The sequence below is a fragment of the Eleutherodactylus coqui genome, chromosome 11, assembly GCF_035609145.1.
Source record: "Eleutherodactylus coqui strain aEleCoq1 chromosome 11, aEleCoq1.hap1, whole genome shotgun sequence".
NCBI classification, from domain to species: Eukaryota; Metazoa; Chordata; class Amphibia; order Anura; family Eleutherodactylidae; genus Eleutherodactylus; species Eleutherodactylus coqui.
Window position 1 is genome coordinate 25,044,840 of NC_089847.1, and position 23,215 is coordinate 25,068,054.

Below are 23,215 nucleotides of genomic sequence, written 5' to 3' on the forward strand. Positions count from 1 at the left end.
TATAATGGCTACTCCGCAAATTGGAATCAGGGGTCGTACCTGCTACATAAAGAGGCAGATCTAGGCCCAGGGATAGCTGATGTAATGTCAGCCAAATTGGCTGTCACGCAGCTTTCTGGAACTGTAAGGGCTCTTTCATACGGCCGTGGTTTTAGCACTGTATAGACGCGTGAAAAGAAGCGGCTATACTGCACTATAAGTATTGTGCACAGGCAGTTTTTCACACGCAGAAGACCTAGAGCTTCATGGACATGAAAAATCGCAGCAGTGTGTTGCTTAAAAAAGCACAGCTGCTCCAGATGGAGGGAGAGATGCCCTGCAGGGCTTCAGGATTTCCTCATAGCAGGGGGAGAGAGAGAGAGAGAGAGAGAGAGAGCGGGGCCATGGGGGATTCTCTGAGGGATATCCCCATAGCGCAAAGAAGGTGTGTGGCAGGAATTCCCCATAGCAAGTTGAGGGGTTGGGGCTACAGGGCAGATCCCTCTAACCCTGCCCCTCTCTCTCCGCTGTGGGGCAATCGCTTTGGGGAACCCGATGCTGGAGAGAAAAGTGGAGGGAGTCCCCTGCTGCTGGGGAATTCCCCACTGCTTACAGCAGGACATTTAAAATGTCCCGCTGTAAACTCCTGTTAGTCCCCGTAAGGAAGAAGGTAAGCCCTGAGGGTTCCCTTAATCCCCGCAGAGACTAACAGGAGTTTACAGCGGGACATTTAAAATGTGCTTCTGGGTGTAGCGGCGCTGCTGCTGTGTGGCAGAAATCCTTTTAATGATTTGTAATCTTCTTTTCAGAGCGTCGGACACAGCTAAACTCCAGCTTCCATATGAGTCTGTGGAAACTCCTGCGCAGCACGCACCAAAGATAGGTCAGGTCTAAAGATGAGCGAACGTACTCGTTACGAGTACTTACGCACCCGAGCACCGCCATTTTCGAGTACAGCGGTACTCGCGCGTAAAGATTCGGGGGGCCCCGTGGCGGCACGGGGGGTAGCAGTGGGGAGTGGGGGGGGAGAGGGAGAGAGAGAGGGCTCCCCCCCTGTTCCCCGCTGCTCCCCCCCGCACCGCCGCGCCTCTCCCCGCCCCCCGGCGCCCCCCGAATCTTTACGCCCGAGTACTGAAGTACTCGAAAATGGCGGTACTCGGGTGCGTAAGTACTCATTACGAGTACGTTCGCTCATCTCTAGTCAGGTCCTATCTTTTCACACAGTGTGGACCTTAGATGTGTACATTGTAGCCACCCATGTCCTATCTTTTGAAGGTGCGAATTTTGCGCGTCTAAAATTCCTTTATCTAAACGGTTCTATAGGAAACTATTAGTTCTAATAGACGCAGTTTTTTCACTCGGCTATAGGGCTCTTTCACACGAGCGTAGCACCGCCCCATGCCACCTCCTCCCATTGCTGTCCATGGACAAGGGGAGGGGGTGGGAGCTTAGCTTCGCTCTTACCCACTCCCATTGCAAACAGCCGGAAGTGAGGAGGTGAGTCGGCGAGGGAGGGGGAAATAGCATGGCGGTCTCTGTGTTTATGCGCTGGGCCCATGCCGTCTGAATGGGTGCACAAACGTTAGATTTGTGTGCCCGTTCATTTGTTTTTACGCATCAGATCGTAGCATATATCGTCCGGCCGTGATTAGGCAGCCGATATACGCTCGTGTGAAAGAGCTCATACCGCATGAAAACGCCCATGTGAATGAGGCCTAAAAGAAACGCTTAAATATACAGTTGTAATAAAATAACCCCTATTCGTTGGGCCGCCTGCAGATGGGCGGAAATTACGTGGCGGGATTTCCCGTGACATTTCCGCCTGTGGAAGCTGCCATAGCATTGCGTTAGCAAACGCAACCCTAGGCAGACGGCCGCGACTTGTCCGTGCGCAATCTCGCGCGGCAAACAAATTGCTGCATGCTCTTTCTCTGCAGTACTCACAGAGCCCAGTACAGAAATCTCACTCCCCAGCCGCCGGCTCCGGTCTGCGCATGCGCATGCGCCGGCAGCCGGCACATCAAACAGCTGAAGCCGCGGAAGCAGGTGAGTACACGCTGCTCTCTGCAGGGGTTCGGGTCGGTTCCCGCTGCGAGAATTTTCGCAGCCGGATCTGACCTGGCCGTCTGCAGGCGGCCATAGGCTTGCCAAATTTGCAATTTTTATTTTTAATAGGACAAGAATAAAATTACAAAAAAGAAAAAGTGATTTGTCCAGATTCAATACAGAAAAAAATATACTTCTTGTAATGGCTACTGCAGTTTCAGATTTATCCAACCCCCCCTGAATAACGTTTCTCACACTTGCAAATTGTGCTTTAGCTCAAGCACACCTGATATAACTAATTAAGAGCTTCATTGGTTGCTTCAGGTGTTCTTGAGATAATACACATCAGTCACCTGGAAAGGTTTTGCCTTTGTTGACTGTGATGTTTAATGGCATGTTAGAAATCTGGCTACAGTATTTGTGCACACAAAGCTTACGTGTATAGTACGCAAAAAATATAACCGATGGATTTGGTCACATTCGCGTATTTTTCCTGAGCATTTCAGTCACATTAAAAATACAGCATGTTCATTTTTTCCTGTACATTTGCACAGCCAAACTCTCAATAGAGGTCAATGGGGGTGGGGGTGCGCAAATGCACATGCAATACACTGGGAGCTATGCGATATGCTTTGTAATTCTGCTGGAAAACCCATCTAGCGCTCCTTAGGCTAATTAGCAATTTCAAGCAGCTCGCAAATAAATATACTTTGTGGGTGAAAAATGTACAGTAAAATGCGCTGATGCACACAAAAAAAGCATTGTTTGTTCTGCAAAAACACTATGCTCATGCGCACGCTCGGGTGAATCTGGTCCAAGGCAAGAGAGTGGTCGAAAAAATTAAGAAATCATTGTCTTGTACAAACGAGGAAAATGATATAAAAAAAGATAAAGGCGCTGAATATCCCTAGAGATGCAGCTGGAAGCAGTTCACAAGTACAAAGGTGAAGGACCACTGCAGTGCCTAGATGTGACAGAATGTGGAAGCCGCCACCAGCTTCCTGAGGAGGTAGGTGGTCAAAAACCCTCCAGTGCCTGCAGAAGACCTGCAGCTGGATTTGGTGGCAGCAGGCACTGAGGCTTCAGTTTACACAGAGAGGCACATACTAAAAGCTGAAGGTCTTCATGCCCGAACTCCAAGTTCACCTCTACTGACCCAACAGCACAAGAAAAATCAGCTCTGATATGTTCAATATCGTATAAATCGGCCACAGAGGTTTTGGTATTCTGTTTTGTGGAACAATCAAACTTGAACTTTTCGGACCTGTGGATCAGCAGTGTGTCTGGAGGAGGAAGAATGAAGCATGAGGAATGAGCTAAGGTTCCTCAGGAACGCAGTCAGAAGCCGGTGTCTGGCTATACATCACGTCTGGAGCAGGAGAGAACAGCAAAAGGTGCTCTACTAAGTGGGCTTGTCATGAAGGGGTGAATAATCCTGAGACTGCAGGAGTCATTAAATGTGACCTCGTGTTGACTGGAGAAACCACTTGTTATAGTAGTTGTTTTGAATTCTTTAAAGGGAGACTGTCAGCACCTTTGAGCCCCCTAAAGTACATGATGGGGCTCAAGGGTAAAGGAACGGGGAGTTCAGAGAGGTATGTTTCATACTTACCTAGTGCCCTGTTCCTGCGCAGTGTCCCCATAAAGTCAGTGGGAGTCAGCGGTTTGGGAGGTGTGCGCACAGAGCGAGTCAAGCTGTCCGTGTGTGCTGACTTCTTGGGGACATGGCGCAGGAACGTAGCGCTCAGTAAGTATGAAACATACCTCCTCAGACTCCCCCGTTCCTTAACCTCTTGAGCCCCATAACGTAGGTTATGGCGCTGACAGTGTCCTTTTAAATTGTTCTTGGTTTTGCAAACAGCTGAGAGTTTGTAAATTTGGCAACTAAACCTAATGTCACACAGGCGAGTGCGGTTTTCCCCGCAGATGTAAGGCGTTTTTATATTGATACCGCCTCGCATCACGTCGGGAGAAGTAGCGATCCTCCGCCACGGCTGCCAGATGCAGACGGAGAAGCGTTGTAGGAATTCAAAAAGGAAGAAATTTGAACATTTTTGTTTTTTTTAAACCCACTAGCTGTGGACAAAGATGAATTAGAATTCAGTGTTTTTCAAAAATGCTTCTGATTTGTTACAGAAAACTTCACGCCACGGGAAGGAGATTTTTAAAAAAATTCCCTCCACATGGCTTGTACTGTAAATGCTGTAGAATTACTACAGCGAATAGAAATTCCTCAGCGTGTAAAGTTGGCCTATGGGGTAAGGCTAGTTTCACAAGGCCGATAGTGAAATCACGGCAAAAAAAAACGCAGCGATTTTCTCACGCGAAAGTCAGTAGGAGTGTCTAATGTTAAAAACATATCGCACAAAAATCGCAAGTTTGTGTGTTGCAATACGATAAAAAGGAGGCTTCATAGGGAAACAGTTAAGTGAAAAAGGAAAGAACGGCCTAAATCTAGAAGTGCGCACAGAAGGCAAGTTACTGATGATGTCACACACTGCAGACGCCTCACCGGATCTCCTGGGACAGACTGATGTCCGGGTCCTTTGCAGTGAAGACACCAATGACGCTTCCTGGGTTAATCCTCTCCTTTACTCTCACCATCATGGGGTTCTCTGAAAAGACTGGCGGCTCATTTAGGTTCTTCACAATGACCTTGATCCGGGCTTGAGCATGAGATGTGCGGGGAACTGATGGCAGAAGTGGAGCTTCATTCTCAGCCAACACAGTTAGATTATGGATGCTGCTTGTCTCGTGGTCCAGAGGCTGGAGGAGATAACGGTGATTAACGCTGTATACATAGTATCACATAAAGCCTTTCCACAGCTGTTTTGAACATAACTGTATATCTTAACATAATAAGGTTCAGTAACTTTGAGATATAACTCCAGAGCAGGATAAGGGTGGACACCCACTTGCGATTTTTTTTTTCCCCTGCGATGCGACAGCGATGATTATGAAACCAATGATTCCAATGGTTTCATACTCATTTGCGATGTTTCAGTAGAGCTTCGCATCGCAGAGAAGAAATCTGCAATATCGCTCAGTGTTCTCAAATGGGGCCAACGGCAGCAGTGCTAGCCCCATTGAAAACATAGGGAGTATATCGTGGACTTCTGCCACAGCTGTGGCAGGAGTTTCCTTCATCCCCTCGGGGATGAAAGAATCCTTTGCCACAGCTATGGCAGAAGTCCAGGGTGCTATCCCATTGCTTTCAATGGGGTTGACGCTGCTGCCAGCCCCATTGAAAGCAGTGGTTTTGGCCCAACCCCCGCAGCATGATTTTCGGGGAAGAGCTTGAAATATAAGCCCTTCCCTGTAAATCATCCCTAGCTGGTTAAAAAAAGAAGAAAAAAAACACACCACAAACCCTTACTCTTCGCTCAGACGCATCCTCCGGCTGGCTCCCCTGCACTGCTGTCCAGCACTTTCAGCAGGTGGGGATTTAAAAATTCCCACCTCCTGAAAGGGCTGTGCTGATTGGCTGAGCGCTCAGCCAATTACAGGCAGTGCTTAGCTATTAATTAATGAACTGCCATTGCAAACGCTGGCGGAGGAGAGAGTCAGTGAGGGGGAGGGAAGGGGACTGCTTAGATGGAAGCATACATCACCCGGCCGTGAAAACGCCGGCCAATATACGTTTGTGTAAATAAGCTCTTAACATTATAAAAAGACATTTACCTCTAAAATAACTTGCGAAAGCTGAGCTGCATTTCAAGTAATACAGTTGTACAGTCTTAAGTTTTCACATTTGCAATTTGAAGACTAAAGATCTCTGCAAAGCTTAATTAAAGCAACCCTCCAGTCCTGGAGAAACAAAGATGGCCACACCAGCTTCTCTGACTACCTGATGCACACTGTGTATTAGTTAGTATACATCGGTAGTCTAAGACGCTACACCTGCTTTGATTGACCAGTGCTGTTCATATGGGCATTATGTGCTAGCAAGATCAGCATGTGGTGCCTTAGGCCGGGTTCACATGGACTCAAAATCGCGAGAGGAGATTTGTGTGTTGTGAGACGCACAAATATGACTCGATGCGATACTATACGGGAAACAAATGGCAGCAGGTTCTATCTTGAAAACAATGGGAGAACTCCATGATCCTATACCGTAGCTGTGACAGCCGTGACGGAGGATCCCTGCATCCCCAAAGTGATGCAAGGCTGTTATGCTATGAAAACAAACATCTCACATCCCTGGGGATTCCACATGGTGGGGGTGGGATTCACGGCCCCATACTGCGATCGCCCGTGCGAAGTTAGCCTTAGACTACCGATGCATACAACAGGGTGTATCACGCAGTCAGGCTAGCTTCACACGGACGAGCGCGATATGGGACCGTGACTATAGCCCCCGTATCGTGCTCCCCGCCCCATGTGAAAGCCCTGTACATGCAAGACGGTTTCATTTGAAAACTGCTTTGCATTACTTCAGGGATGCAGGGATCCTCTGGCACGGCTGGCACAGCTGCGGAAGAGGATCGTTAAGTTCTCCCATTGCTTTTAATGGGGCTTCAATGTGAGATCACGCAGCCAGATAGCATTGCGGTGCCATGCAGGAAAACATCACTCGTGTATAAACGCATTCAAATGAATGGGGTTCATATTCATCAGTCTCAAAACGCACAAATCTCACGTGAGTTTTATCGCCTGTGTGAAGCCGGCCTCACAGAAATGGTCTGGCCATCTTTGTTTCTCCAGGACTGGAGGGTCACTTTAATGCAGGTGAGGGCTCTATTAAAGAACGTTGGCAGAGATGGGTTTCTATAACGTGGACCCATATCTACAATTCTGGTACTTTATTATTACAAACATTCTAGGTGTTAACTATCTTAGATTTGACACATTTACATGAGAATATCACACAGTTGTCAAGCGCAGAATATCCCACAAAGCATGACAAAGTTACATAACTCCAGGTCGGGGTGTCCTTGGTAAAATTGTATATTCCCACAGAGTATCCTGACATTCTGTAGCACAGAGCTTCTTCTGTATAATCATAAGGTGTACAGCACCACCTGGGGGCTATTGGAGGGTACTGCTAGTAGTATATGTAGAATTGCATCCTGATCCACTGATGATGGTCCTTGTATTATCAATAATAACAGCTCAAAAAAACAGACCGAATTCAATCCTCTCACCAGTCCTAGAGCATCTTCTATGTGTGCAGGTATTGGTGTTACCTTGACAAGGGACAGAATGCCCTCGCTGGTCTGTGGGTCTGTGCGAATAGAGAATGCACCATGGGGGTCTCCGCTGATGATTGAGTATTTGACCATCCAATTTGGGGATCCACGGAGATCTCTGTCGGTCACACTCACTCTGCCAACATCTAAACCAGCGATCTGCTCTGCGACCTCCATGACAAACTACAACGAAAGAGAAGGAAGCAAATAATACAAAGGGAGCGACAACACAGAGATGTAAAATGTACGGACTTATATTAATAAAATTAGGCATATAGAACTGCAACAGCTGACCAAGATACCCACAAGATATGGGCAAGTCTTGTCTGACTATGCTGTGCCCATCTTTATGACCACGTCAGTCATGGTAATAATACAACATCAACAGTTCCGTAAAAGATGCTCATTCGCCTGTAGCCATTAATATATTCCACCCAGGGTTGCCACCCGGCCAGCAAACCACCAGCGTCGCTGGTTATTAAGGTCCAATCATTAAGGTTACTGATCATTTAAATGGACGGTAAAAAAATAACTTCCCTGCGAGCATCTTTAGCCGGGCAGCAACCATGGCGCCAAGTACTTTACTCGCTGAAGCAGGTCTAGGCGCCGCAGCTGCTGTACATAGAGACCTGGTTTCCTTCCCTGTCATCCGTGTTCCTGCACGTATAGTACGCAGCGCAGATGCCGGGAAGGAGGCAGGATCTCTGCATATAGCAGCCGTGGCAGCTAGACTAGCTCTGCTTTAGTGAGTAAACTACTTGCTGCCATTGCTGTTGCTCATGGGTAAGGAGAGTGCACCATTACTAATGGGGCGACTAGCAGTGGCACTATTACTATTGAGGACACTAATGGGGAAGGAAGGGGGGACTATAGGGGGCACTAGAATAACGGAGGTAAAGTCATACATTGTGATATGCCATGCCTCTTTTACATTGGCTGGTATTTTTTGGTGACGTTTGCAACCCTAATTCCACCTCCGGGCAGATCATTCAATCTAGTATAAGACAAAGGAATACCAAGCACCAAGACAATCACCGACAATCCTGATTTGTTACTATACCTCTTCCTGGGTGAACAGAGGTGCATTATCATTGAGGTCACCTATGGAAATGACTGCATTGGCTGTAGTGGATAACCCGTCTCCCAACATATCCGCAACTTGTACCGTGAGGTTGTACGATCCCACCACCTGTAGGAACAGAGACAGGAATCTGTTGATATTCCGGTAAGATCTCATCAATCTTCTCCATACATGTAACCTGCAGGCAGCCTTACCTCTCTGTCCAGCCCCACTTGGACGGTCCTGATCTCCCCGGTGTCCTGATTAATACTGAACATCTCTGGACTGTCCTGCTGAATTATGGAATATTTCAGCTGACCGTTGTCTGTGTTGGCATCATCTGCGTCGGTGGCGATCACCCTCATTACCAATGTTCCTAAAGGGTATACGAGATGGTCATACCCTATACACTATGTATAAGCAGGTCTCTGCCCATCACCTTCATAACTGAGCCTCCTGCATCCAGGAGGACCCTGAACCAGCAAATATACCACTGCTATAGATATCGCCTTAGCCAGCAAGTAAAGCTGTGCTTACCAGGAATTGCATTCTCCAGCACGTATCCTTTGAACAGCGCCTGCGAAAACACTGGACGGTTGTCATTCTGATCCATAACAACTATCTCTAAATCAGTGGGGTCTTCAAGGGGAACTCCATCACTATCCAGTGCGAAGGCGCGAAGCTGAGGGAGAGGAGAAAAGCTGATGAAGCCTCAGCAATGACTACTCATATCTGCCAATACAGTGAAATAACACATCATGGAGGAGAGAATTTGCATCTGTAGGCTACACTCCCACATAGCAAATGTTTCCTGAGGATTTTGTTGCAGAACCAGAAAAAAAAAATTTGCACCAAAATTTGCACACAACGCATGGCGTTTGCTGCACATTTTAATGCGGATTCCACCCCCCCCCCCCCTCTCATTTGAAGAGAGGAAATCCATGCTAAAAATCTGCAGGATAAATTGATATTCTGCGTGTAAATCCGCAGCATGTTTATTAATGCAGCGGAATTCAACCCTTGAAATACAAATTCTGCAGCTGATCCACAATTAAAAAGGTGCCTAAATTCACACCATTTAATGTGGATTTGGCCACCGTCAATTTCCAGTGGAACTGCAACGGGCAATCCGTTGCAGAATGCCTGCAGCGATTTCACCACATGTGAAGGTGCCCTACAGCTCGTATGTCCTCAAGGGGTGGATTTGTCATGGATTTTCTAGCCAGACTTTCCCACAGCATTTACAGTAGCAGCAAACTGGGTGAGATTTTAAAAATCTCATCCACACATTGCATAAAAAAAAAAAAAAATCTGCTGCAGAAATTTACATGCAGAGCAAACTTTAAATCCACAGCATGTCAATTACAGCAGCGGATTTTCAGTGCAGAATCCACCTTTTCAAATGAGGGTGTGAATTCCACACTAAATTCTGCATCAAAATCCTGTTTTTTTCATGCAGATTTTGCGCTGCGGAATGTTTGCTGCGGACACACAAATCTCACATGAATATGAACCACATGGAGTCATACACATGAGCAGCATGTCCCATCTTCGAGCGTGCCCTCGCATTGCATCACCCATTGTTTTTGATGGGGACGGCAATGCATCGCACTAAGTGCACATGAGTATGATGCGAGGTTTCCCACTGAAAACAATGGGAAATCCTCCACCTCGGCTAACAAAAACACCTCTCATCTGCCGGGAAATTTCACGTTGGAAAGCACAATATTTGGTCGCGGTTTGTGGCCTGATATCGCATTTGTCTGTGTAAAATTAGCCTTAGGGCTTATTCACAAGGGCATATATCGGCCAGGTTTTCACACCCAAGCCGATATATGCTGCACCTCTGATGCATTAGTTTACAATGCATCAGTGCACAGGGGCGTATCTCTGCAGCGTAAAAGCGCCCGACCAGCTCCTATAGGAGCCAATGACAGCTGCAGGAGGTGGGAGGGACTGCTAAACTCCATCCCCCTTCTCTTCTCCGCCCCTTGCCGCTGTTTGCAATGGTAGGGAGGGGGCGGAGCTAATCCCCGCCCCTGTCCCGTTCCTCCCATTGCAAACAGCGGCAAGTTCTGCTAAGCTGCCTCCCCCCTGCCTGACGGCGTATACGCTGCCCCGTGTGTCACACGGTAGTGTATATACGCTCAGGTAATTAAGCCCTTAAGGTGCTTTTTAAACGTAGCTGATTATGTGCAGATTTTTACTCTTTCAATTTAATTAAAATTAAAGGGGTTAAATCTGCTGAAGATCTGCACCAAAATCTGCAATGTCTGAATGCACCCTAAGGCCACTCTCACACAAGCGTTTAGCTCAACGCCGCTTGAAACCGCTGCATTTTACCGCAATTTCGAGCAGCGTTTTTGAACGCATGTCACAGCATTTGACACTGCTTCTTAACGCATTCCCATCATTGTGATGGGTGCGAAGGTGCATTAAAAAAATGCAGAAAATAACACAGACAGCGTTGTGAGGCCCCATTGAAATCAATGGGAGCATTGCACCATGATCAGCACGGTGCTCGGGACGCCGCTCTAATCACGGTAAAAAGCAGCCAAACTTTGTTGCTACTGTAAATGCTGCAGATATGTGCATCAGAAAACCCACAGCAAGTCTGCGCCGTGTGAATGTGACCTTAGAGTAATAAGAGGCGACACAAGGTGAAGACTCCCATACAGCAGGGACTATATCATTGTGTGACATGGTGTATAATATTACCTTGAAGCGATCGATCTTTTCACGATCCAGCACCGCATTCAGATACACAATTCCCGTTGTCTTGTTAATAGTGAAGATTCCTTTGGGCTCCTCGTCGACTCCGGGCCCCTTGATGCTGTAGATCACGCTGCTCTGGTATTGCTTATCTGACTTAATCTAAAAGAAGAACATACACAATCACCTATGTTATATCCATGCACTCTGCTTCAGGGATATCCATCTATCCAGATGGGAAACATAAGAAATTGTGAATCAATTTCACCTGCTTCTGTGCAAATGAAAGTGACGACAGGTGCGCTAGAGAGCCAACGCCGAGACGCCCTCGAGGAAGGGTCTGGTTTTGCATGTTGTAGCTGTAGACAATTCTTCTCTTGTCCTTCCTCAGGCCGGATTCACACAGGCGTAAGCGTACTTGCAGGCACCTTAGCGGAACAAATGATGTTTTTTTTGCATGCGCATCGCCCGCAAGGCATGTTCATTTGCACGCAGCAAACAAAGACGCTTCGATTGAAAAGGCTAATTAGTCCTAATGTATTGCGGATATGTTCTTTTTCCTGTGCAGTCATACAATGTTTCACACGTCTCCTTGCATCTTGTGTGCGCACCCCCATTGACTTTTTTTTGTGCACTGATGAGCAGAACGACAGACACTGATATTACACAAGCGCTATCAGATGCCGCCGGTACTCACATTTCTCTGACAATTGCACAGTTGAACCAGCAAGCGGAGGTACTGCTCAGCAATTGGCGTTACTATGTAAGTGTTAATAGTGTTTGTATAATAGCACCCTTCGGCTAACCGTATACAGACGAGCGTGATATCGCGCTTGTCAAAGTGCATTTTACCCATTAATGCGAGACAAATTTCAGGAAAAAACGCTATGCTTCTGTGAAATTCCAATACTGGATGATACCTGGATAACATGAGACCCACATGGCTCACTGTGATCACATTGCAGGGGGCGGTACAGGACCCCCGGACATCAGTCGGAGGATGTAAATGCCGCTGTCAGAATTGACAGCGGCATTTAAAGGGTTAAAAGCCCTGATGAGCTGCAAGGCTAGTCAGAGTTGTTGCACGCGGGTGTCAGCTGTAAGAAACATCCAGCGCCCACGGTGTATGGAGGGAGATCGCCGTGCAATCTCCATTCATATACGTCCTACAACGGCAGGACATAAAAACACATAGGGCGGTCACTAAGGGGTTTATATTTTGCACCTCAAATTGAGGTTTGCAGCAGCTGTGCCATGTATTCTAAGGAATATTGTACCCTCTCATGTAATATATTATAAAGAATATTAGAAGTCGCCTCAGAATTCCACAACCGTAGATTCTATATGGTCACATAACTCCTTGGTGACTTAATATCCTTATAATTTACTGTCTGCAAACATTTTTGGAAGTAGGTAAACCCATGTTCTGTTATGGGAGTGACCTGTACATGGGGTCAGTAGCAACTTTTCCAAAACATCTATGCTTTGTAATTCCAATTGTGTACATTAGAGGGCAGCATTAACCTCATATCTTGTAAACTACATGAAGAAATTAGATTTCTCGTAATTAAGGAAGTTGATGCTGACATATTTTTGACATAGATAGCAGCCAGTGCAATTTCTATAGAGCCACAATGGCCCTCCGTAGTAATAGTGTCCCCCACAGTTGCCCTCAGTAGTAATAGTGTCCCCCACAGTTGCCCTCAGTAGTAATAGTGTCCCCCACAGTTGCCCTCAGTAGTAATAGTGACCCCCACAGTAGGCCTTAGTAGTAATAGTGTCCCCCACAGCACCCCTCAGTAATAAAAGTGATTCCCATAGTGGCCCTCAGTAGTAATAGTAACCCCCAGAGTGGCCCTCAGTAGTAATAGTGACCCCCACAGTTGCCCTCAGTAGTAATAGTGACCCCCACAGTAGCCTTCATTAGTAATAGTGTCCCCCACAGTGACCCTCAGTAGTAATAGTGACCCCCCATAGTAGGCCTTAGTAGTAATAGTGTCCCGCACAGCGCCCCTCAGTAATAAAAGTGATTCCCATAGTGGCCCGAGTAGTAATAGTGACCCCCACAGTGGCCCTCAGTAGTAATAGTGACCCCCACAGTGGCCCTCAGTAGTAATAGTGACCCCCACAGTGGCCCTTAGTAGTAATAGTGTCCCCCACAGTGGCCCTCAGTAGTAATAGTGGCCTCAGTGCTAATACGATTACTACTGGGGCTGATATAGGGGACGCTGTTACTAATAGTGTTCCATATATCGACCCCAGTAATAACAGTGACCACCACAGTAGTAGTAGAGCCCCCATGAAACCGATATACTTACCCTCCTCCTGGTCTTCAGAGTGCCACTACTTCTCCTCTTCTCGGGGCTGCTGTGGGAGGAAGCATGTGTGCCTGCAGCAGAGCCTCCTCCCTTCCCCTCTCCTCTTGCGGAACTAAAGAGGAGAGGTCAAGGGAGGAAGGTTCTGGATGCACACACTGCCGTCAGTGTGTGCATCTGCTGTGGCGCTGCAAAGTGATTACCGGCGGGGAGCTGCAGCACCCCAGCTGGTAATCACTATAGTGACCAAACATCTCCTGAAAGCACAATAAAGGCAGGACAAACATCCCAAAAGCGGGACAAATGGCTGTCCCAGCAGAAGGCAGGACACAGGGTCACAAAGTGGGACTGTCCCGCCTAAATCGGGACATCTGGTCACCTTATCTACATACAGGAGGTGCACAATACTGTTAATGACTCCTCACATATTGCTTTCCTCACCTGAACTACTTGGAAGGGGATGCTTTTCAAATTCTCAGAGACTGAAATTGTCGGAATCACCCAGGCTCTTTTAAACCTTTGCATCTCGCCAGTTGCCTTCTCTCTCCATAGACGCCTGACAGGGATGTCTTCATCTTGTGGTGTCACGCTGATGACCTGCAGGACAAGATGGACATTGGTTTCATCATAGTGAGATCTGCACTGAATAAGCCAGGGAACAGAACTAGAGCACAACCTAAATATCTGTCGTCCCCCCCCCCCCCCCCCCCCCCCCGGTGAAGAACAGCCTAGTTAGGACTAAAGTATAATGGAAGCCGTACAGTGTGTCATCCAGCTTCCAGGAAATAGAAGAGGACATCTCAAGGAACTTATATTTACAGAGCATTTTTGGAACGCGGCGCTCTTTAATCGCATCTGTCATATTGGTTTATGATTACCTTATGTTTGACATGCGGCTCAATCTTAGGCCAATTACTGTAATCACTGCTGATAAGCCAGGAAGTGTGCGTGATTACTGTTCCTGCAAGTTTCTGAAACTTTATCCACAGCTGCAAAATCTGTCAATCAAAAGGTGAATTTCGGTGATTCGACGGATTATAACAAAGTTCCAGGCTGCTCAGCAACTGCATCCATACGCGTGTATGTAGGTAGTACACGGAAGAGAAGGGCCCCATAGCAAATCGTAAAAACGGCCCTCTTACTATCACTTACATTTTTGCCATCCTAGTCACAAGGATCTGACCTTCCTCTCTGACCCTTAAAGGAGTTGTTCCAAAATTGACTTCTATCGTCAATCCTCCATATGATATAGGACAAAAGTCTGATCGGTGGAGGCCTCACTGCTGAGACCCCCATGGTTCCTGTGTCCCCTCTTCTCCCTCTGTGGGCTCAATGCACCTCCCATACTGAGGAGTAAATCCAATGGAGCTCCATTCATGTCAGAGGGGCTGACAAAAATAGCTGAATACAAGCACTTGGTTATCTCCGGCAGTCCCACTGAAGATGAATAGAGCGGCATCGTGCATGCTCAACCACCACTCCATTCAATCTACTCCTCGCTATGGAGCGTGCAATGATCCCTCAGTGAGGAGCAGAGGAGAATGTTGGACTCCCATTCTTGAGATCTGTGGATGTCTCAGCAGCAAAACCCCCAGCAATCAGAATTTTGGCAGAACCTGCCTTGTTTTCGTTTTTTTCCGGGAAATAGAACATGGAAATCACAAAATTGCATGAAAATTGGGCCATTTTTACAGATCCCAATCGTCCGTATGAATACAGCCTTAGGGCTCCTTTACTGGAGCGTGTGCGTATTTGCACGTGTCTCAGCGCAACTTTTTGGTGAAATGAACTATGCTTTTGTTGCGCACATATCGGCGTATTTTACTGTACTTTTTTCACCCGTAAAGCATGTTCATTTGCGCACAGCAATCAAGACACAACGCTTGAAATAGCTAGTTAGCTCCAGATATGCTCTTTCTCCCATGGAATTATGCAGAGTATCATCCATCTTCTTGCATATTGAGTGCACATTTGCGCACTCCCCATTGACTTCTGTAGGAACCCTTGGTGCACAAATGCATTGAAAAGTAGAGTATGCTGCGTTTTTTGTGCAACCGAAATGTGCGTGTGAAATATGGGAATGTGAACGAACCCATTGAAATACATGGGTTCTATTCTCTGTGTATTGCGCACGTAAATACACCCGTGTGAAGGAGCCCTAAGGCCATATACCATTGTTTGCTAGCAATGAAAAAGGGATGGACAACCAGTGCTGGGCCCCCTCTCTGCAAGGGCGCCACGGCAGCCACATGGTCCTCCTCTATAGCGTGTACGCTCTTGTTACTAGACAGCTGGTTGTCACCCAGGCTTCCACATACCCTTATGGTGCATTCATACATGCATATGTACTTGTGGTTTGTGAAAAACACGCCGTTTTCACTGTGTGTTTAGTACGTTTTTGGTGCAATATGCTTTTTTTTTTTTGCAACCGTGTGTCATCTGTTTTTGACGTGCACAAAAAAAAAATCCTCCGGGTCTCACTGAGATGTGGAAGGACAGAGAGAAAGTGAATGTAAATGAGGAGACTGATAGATCCGCCACTCTGTGCCACCATCATTCCTCTGCGGCTCCATCTGATCCTCTTCACGTCTCCCTGTGGAGTCTGGATGTCTTTGGTTACCTGAACATCAATACCACGTGAGCTCCAATGTGAACACATGGGCACTGCCAATCACTGTGCCGGCTGTCTGAGGCCGCAGGTGCCACAGCACTGGTATCAAGACGTCTGTCTGTGAACACCTGGTCAGTCTCGTTATAGACGACGGATCCTGCGAATGTACAGAGCCGGCCTAATCCCACAAAGACAAGTGTGAAGGAACAGGTGCGGACGGAGAAACCCTACAAGCGGTCATGGCCACCAGGCTGTATTCACACTGGCCAATGTGATGTAAGTCAGTGAAAAACCGTTTCACCTGCGATTTCTCTGCGGTTTTCTGTGTGTACAATGCAGTTTTAAAATAAAATGTGCTTTTTGCATCAGACTTACATCCACTACTATTAACACACATGAAAAAAACTAATTGTAGGTCGTTCCAATAGTACAATGCATGTAAATCGCATGGCATGTGACTGCGGCACTATTTTTATTTTTTTTTTTGAACTCCCATAGAAAATAATGGGCAATTCTTGAACAAGAATCACCTAAAAATAGGACTTGCAGCAATTTGTCAGACTCGGACTATTGGTCTGTGAAAAACAAATCACTTGTGTGAATTAGGGTGGCTTCACATCTGCGCTCGAGGTTCGCTGTTCTGGAAGCAGGAAAGGGGAATCCTCGTGGCTGAACAGCTCTGTCTCTGGACAGAACCGAACAAATGGACCCCATTGATTTCAATGGAGCCTCGCAGACAGGTGCTGGAACACAGCACTGTCTGTTCTATTTTTTGTGTTTCGCACCCCTCATCAATGGGGTGCAATAAAGCCGCTGTCGGAGGCAGGAACGCTGCCTCTGAAAACAAAAGTAAAATCACGGCAAAGCACGGTGATTGAAATCGCTGGGGCCACGTGTGAGAGCGGCCTAGGGGGCTACAAACAAATTTTCATATAGTTCAAGAAACAAGTCATGTTTGGAAAGCTTATGCCAAGGGGCTAGAGCATTATGTAAATTCGTTTCAGTTGTATGTAGCGCAGTAAGTACTAGGCTGGACCTGGGAGAGTCTATTGATATCGTATATCTGGACTTCTCTAAAGCGTTTGACACCGTGCCGCATAATAGGCTAATATATAAAATGAGACAGCTCGGATTGGGAGAAAACGTGTGCATCTGGGTAAGGAACTGGCTCAATGACAGGAAGCAGAGGGTGGTAATAAATGGTTCATACTCTGATTGGGCCACCGTCGCTAGCGGGGTGCCACAGGGTTCAGTACTAGGCCCCATAATATATTTATCAACGACCTGATAGAGGGGCTGCACAGTAAAATATCAATATTTGCAGATGATACAAAACTATATAAGACAATTAACACAACGAAGGACAATGTGCAGCTACAAAAGGACCTAGATAAACTGGGGGCTTGGGTAGAAAAATGGCAAATGAAGTTCAATGTTGATAAATGTAAGGTTATGCACATGGGCAGGAGAAACGGATGTCACCAATATACACTAAATGGGGTACTGCTAGGGAAAAGTGAGATGGAAAAGGACCTGGGGGTACTAGTGGATTGTAGACTTAACTGGAGTAACCAATGCCAGTCAGCTGCTGCAAAAGCTAATAAAGTCTAGGGGTGCATTAAAAGAGGTATAGGGGTGAGGGACGAGAACATTATTCTCCCTCTATATAAGACACTAGTCAGGCCTCACATGAAATACTACGTACAGTTCTGGACACCCGTCCTCAGGAAAGATGTTGTAGTGCTTGAGGGGGTTCAAAGAAGGGCAACTAAATTAATAAACGGAATGGAAGGACTGGGATACCCAGAGAGGCATCAAAACTGGGATTATTCACTCTGGAAAAAAGACGGCTAAGGGGTGATCAAATAACTATGTATAAATACATGAGGGGACAATACAAGGATCTCTCCCATGATCTGTTTATACCCAGGACTGCGTCAGTAACAAGACAGCATCCTCTACATCTAGAAGAAAGCAGGTTTCATCAACAACACAGAAGGGGGTTCTTTACTGTAAGAGCAGTGAGACTGTGGAACTCTCTGCCTGAGAACGTGGTGATGGCAGAATCCATTGGGGAGTTTAATAGGGGACTAGACGTCTTTCTCGAGCGGAAGGATATTACAGGATATAGACTTTAGGTCACCAGCAGGTTTGTAGCTCCAGGTCTTACAGTCAGGTAGGAACTATTAGGGGTTGATCCAAGGATTAGTCTGATTGCCATTAGGGAGCCGGGAAGGAATTTTCCCCCAAATAAGCTAATTGGCTCCTGCCTCTTGGGGTTTTTGCCTTCCTCTGGATCAACAACATGGGAGGATTAATAGGCTGAACTAGATGGACATTGTCTTCATTCAGCCTAACATACTTTGTTACTATGTTACAGTTTAGGTATAGATATGGGTACATCAGTTTTTTCCGCATGTTAAAAAAAACAGAAGGTGACCTAATAAAGTTTATTTAAAACTTCCATTGAAGTCAATAGGTGCATCTACTGTAAAAAAAAGGAACACACTTCTAAGCTATGCGAATGCTAACTGTTTTTAATGCATCAATTGACTTCAATGGGTGATTCTCGTCCAAGAATTGGACCCAGATAGAACATGTTGATTTTTTCTTATTTCTAACTCGCTGTCCAGGTAATAAAACACTCGTGTGAATAGTATCATTGACATCAGAGTTCTACTTCCATGTGAGTTCAGTCTGACTACAAATTGGACCGTATTCGCACGCAGAAAACACCCGTGTGACGTTCTACAACAGCGGAACTACTGGATACCTCTATCTGACTCGATTCCTCAACGCGTTCCACCATCTATTCCAAAGTCTCCTCTGTTGAGCGACTCTTTAGGAACATTGCTGTATATAATTGTTTTTTAACCCTTCCGCTGCCAATATAGTATAAAGTATGCGGTTCTCTTCCTCCCAGTAACACATGAAGTAATTTGTCCCTGACTTAAGAATATCCACTCTGTTGCTGTCTGCCAGAAAAGCCAAATGGTGCCTGTCACAGAAGGGTCAACAATTAATGAAAAGCCATCTGTCGGGGTTACTCACCCTCCTTGGCGCTGGACTCCCACTACTGTCGCCAAAAGCCGCTCAGTTATGTAATGAAGACCGTGGAAAGAGTTTATTGCACTTTGAAGTTTAAGCAGGTTGTTCAGTAAGGCCAGCTTCAGTATAGCGCCAAAATTACAGACAGCCCCCCTTATTTCCTAGATTGGGGGTCCACAGTTATTACAATCATACAATCTGGACATTATAATTCCCTCCAGTACATAAAGCTGCGGCCAAGGATACAAAACATACTCTCCATCGATAACACAGGGAGCATTATCATAATACTCAGTTTGTATCGTAGTGACTGATGGTTATCTATGAATTATGCATTGAGCTTAGACCCTTAGAGGGCGCTCTACTGATACATTACCATATGGAAACCTGACGTTTGGCTAAACCACATGATACGTACTACTCAATGTGGTGGCAAAATGACTATTTCAAGAATTCCATTGGAGGGATTCAGATTTCCCAAATACATTTATATGCTAACAAGAAATTTGAAGCTTCTGGGAACTAGTGCAAAATCAGGGCCCCCGTCTAGGGCCTGGCTGAAACATGGTGATTCGGGGACAGGGCAGATTAGGCAATCCTCCCCCCCTATATTCCCAGATTAGATCCCATAATTGAAATAGATCCCCAGTTCCGACCCCATTATTGAAGCAGATCGTTATCCAACCCCATAATTAAGACAAAATTCCTTCTGACCCTGACCCCATAATTAGAATAGACCCTAAATATATTCAACCCCGTAATTAGAACAGACACCAGATCCGACCCCATAATTAGAAAACACCTCTTATCTGACCCCATAATTAGAACAGACCACATATCTGACCCAATAATTAAAAGAAATCAAAGATCCAACCCCATAATTTGAACAAACCCCAAGTATAACCTCACAAGTAGAAAAGATCCCAGATCTGACCCATAACTAAAATAGACCCCATAATTAAAACAAACCCCTTATCTGACCCCAGAATTAGAACAGACCCCAGATCCGAGCTCATAATTAAAACAGACCCCAGATCTGACACAATAACTAGAACAGACCCCTTATCTGATCTCATAGTTAGAAAACACCCCTGATCCAACCCCATAATTTGTAGACACGATACGCCATATCAGATCCCATAATGATTATAGCCCCATAATGAATCCAGAACTTAGACTAGACTTCAAAAGCAAGCATAAAAAGAATGATTCTCTTGACTCCTTCTGTCCGGGTACTGCCGCAACCCTATGCCTGCTTTGGGTGCTGCCGCCGGTGACACCTCTTGACTTCACTAGGTCTTCCTCCCCTGCAGGCGCTGCGCCATGTCCTGATACCAATGTCCTTAAGGTGGGCCGCACTGAAACTAAGTGCAGCGCTGGTGATCGAAGCAATGGAGAACCAACCCGATGCGAGAAGCGCTGAGCAATACAAAGTATACTCACCTTTCTCTGGGTCTCCTGTACCAATAAGCACTTCCATGACTGATGGAAGTACTCATTGAGGGACCTGTATAAAGGCTTTAATGCCAGTTTCTAAAAGTAAAAAAGTTGCAACTTTTTGCACAAATATTTGTGACTTTTTGGCCTTTTGTGTCGTCCTCACCACTTTTGTTTAAAAAAAGTGTGTCTGAGGGAAGGGGGGGAGTCATGGCAGCTCAAGACTGACAGATTTAAGTATAACCTACACCAGAAACTGATGTAAATGATGTCATGGAGAAGCCGAGATGTGCCTAAAACATGAAAAGACGCATGAGCGGGGAATAATTATACTGAGACTGACGTGGAAATGCTAGGCTTAGGAAATTTTCCCCATTGAGTAAAAAGTTCAGTGTTGCATAAAATTGCCCCCTCATCCACCTGTGGCATGGAGGTGCCATAGGCAATTGTCTACCCTCACCTATTCCTTATCCCCACCTACCATGTGCTTCTTAGAACACTGGGTCTTCTTGGTCTTTAGAGCCCCTCAGTCACGGCCTGGGTATCACTGCTACCTCTGCCATATGTGACGTGCACCCAAGAAACGTCGGCACACGGACCCCATTCACTGTAAATCCTACTTTCCTCCGTAATAACTTCCATGTGAATAGCCTAATTGGCTACGAAGGCTTCATGTGCCATCCGTGTAATACATGGATAGCATATGGACCGAAAATAAGCTGATTAAAAGAGGTCCTGGGCGGAAGGTCCCTGAAGTTCTGTTATGGATGGCATAACTTGTGGTTAAAAAGGGGATCCCCCTTTGGCCTTAAAAAGACTCTCGGCGGCTCCTTGTGTGTAGTGACCTCTTCTTCCGCTTGTTTGGAGTTTGTTGACCAATAGACGTCTCTACGACACAAAGAAGAGATTTCACCCCGTTACAAAAGTCCGAGAGGGGGCGCATTATTGGGATGTGAGAAGCTGGATGGCCGTATCCACGAATTGTCCCCCACCGGGCCGTTCTGACCAGACCGTTAGGAGGTGTTGGGTCCAGTGTATGCGTGAGGGCACACAAGGTGATCGGCCTCAGGACCCCCGACAAACCACCAGTAGAGAGGAACATCTGACCAGACTGTTAGGTTGTGTTGGGACAAGTGGATGCGTGGGGACACACAAGGCGACCGGGCTCAGGATGCCCTCAACAGACCACCGTCTGATCGTCCGACAAGCACCAGCAGCTCCAACTGTTTCATTTTCTGCTATCCAGAGACAGGTGGTGCCATCGTTACACCCCTGTGTTTGTCGGAACCAGTTCCAGGTGTTTCGCTAAAGAACATTTGTTCTCACAGCGCCCATTACATGTACGGCATTGGTGTCGTAAACGACAAAAGTGGATGCTACGGAGTGGAACCGGGTTGTCTTCAGTGATGAATCCAGGTTTAGTTTGGACAGTAACGCCCATGTTCGTGTCTGGGGACCACGGCTGAGCACCTCAATCCTGCCTTTGCTGTAGAGCGGCACACTGCTTCCTGCTGGTGTGATAGACTGGAGGGCCATCACATATGACAGTCGGTCACCCCTAGTGAGGGACAATGACAGCTCAGTGATATGTTGAGTTCCTCTCATGGCTGTTTCCAAGAGGCAGCAGGATAATGCTGAGCTGGACACACACAAGGGGGTCACAGGAGCCCCCACAACATTGTCACACTTCTGTGGCTGCCTGGTAACCAGATTTATCACCAATATACCATCTGTGGTGCCAATTTCGACAATCTACGAGTTTGCACGATCTGGAGGATCTGTTACAGCAAATGTGGAACGATATGTTGCAAGATACCATACAGAATCTGTATGCTTCCATGTCCGTATCACATCTTGTATCCAAGCTGGAGGCGGTACAACAGGGTACAAGAGCCTCCATGTGATGCGCCCCGGTATCACATCTTGTATCCAAGCTAGAGATGGTGCAACAGAGCACTAGAGCCTCCATGCCTCACTTCCTCCCCGTATCCTCTCTTGTATCCAAGCTACAGGTCGTACAACAGGGTACTAGAGCCTCCATGCTCCATCCCCCCGTATCACATCTTGTATGCAAACTAGAGGTGGTAAAACAGGGTATTAGAGCCTCCATGCACCCCGTATCACATCTTGATCCAAGCTAGAGGTGGTACAACAGGGTACTAGAGCTTCCATGCCCCCCTGTACCACATCGTGATCCAAGCTAGAGGTGGTACAACAGGGTACTAGAGCTTCCATGCCCGCCCATATCACATCTTGTATCCAAGCTAGAGGTGGTACAACAGGGTACTAGAGCTTCCATGCCCGCCCATATCACATCTTGTATCCAAGCTAGAGGCGGTACAACAGGGTACTAGAGCCTCCATGCCTGCCTGAATCAGATCTTGCATCCAAGCTAGAGGCGGTGCAACAGGGTACTAGAGCCTCTATGCCCGCCCGTATCACAACTTGTATCCAGCTAGAGGTGGTACAACAGGATACTAGAGCCTCTCTACCCCTTGGTCAGTTCTCCGCACTTAATGATCCTTTTTCCTTGATATTGTAATCACTTATATGAAGTTTAACTCCATCCGCCATCTTCTAGGGAAGGGATGGTTTCTGACAATGAGCGTATTATGGCAGATTTCCTGTCACATGACATACGTCCACGCTGCTATTTACGAACACATATTATTACATGGATTTCATGGAAGCTTAATATATATTTTATTTATTTTCCCCACAGCTTTTACCTTTAATACTGCAGATAAGATGTAAGATTAGCTTCTCCCCATAAAATGTGCAGCGGGACAAAATACAGATTCGTTTCCCTGCTTTTATG

The 23,215-nt window shown here is 46.5% G+C and overlaps 1 protein-coding gene across 1 annotated transcript in view; it reads right to left on the reverse strand.

Moving 5' to 3' along the window:
• The window catches only part of CDH15 (cadherin 15), a 48,684-nt gene that overhangs the window by 7,645 nt on the left and 17,824 nt on the right, over positions 1 to 23,215 (reverse strand). The window contains exons 2-8 of the mRNA XM_066582972.1: positions 13,743 to 13,898; positions 10,993 to 11,148; positions 8,812 to 8,956; positions 8,490 to 8,650; positions 8,275 to 8,403; positions 7,212 to 7,397; positions 4,538 to 4,791 (exon numbers count right to left, since the gene is read on the reverse strand). Of these exons, the coding sequence (XP_066439069.1) occupies positions 4,538 to 4,791; positions 7,212 to 7,397; positions 8,275 to 8,403; positions 8,490 to 8,650; positions 8,812 to 8,956; positions 10,993 to 11,148; positions 13,743 to 13,898 (1,187 nt within the window). The remainder of the gene's footprint in view (positions 1 to 4,537; positions 4,792 to 7,211; positions 7,398 to 8,274; positions 8,404 to 8,489; positions 8,651 to 8,811; positions 8,957 to 10,992; positions 11,149 to 13,742; positions 13,899 to 23,215) is intronic.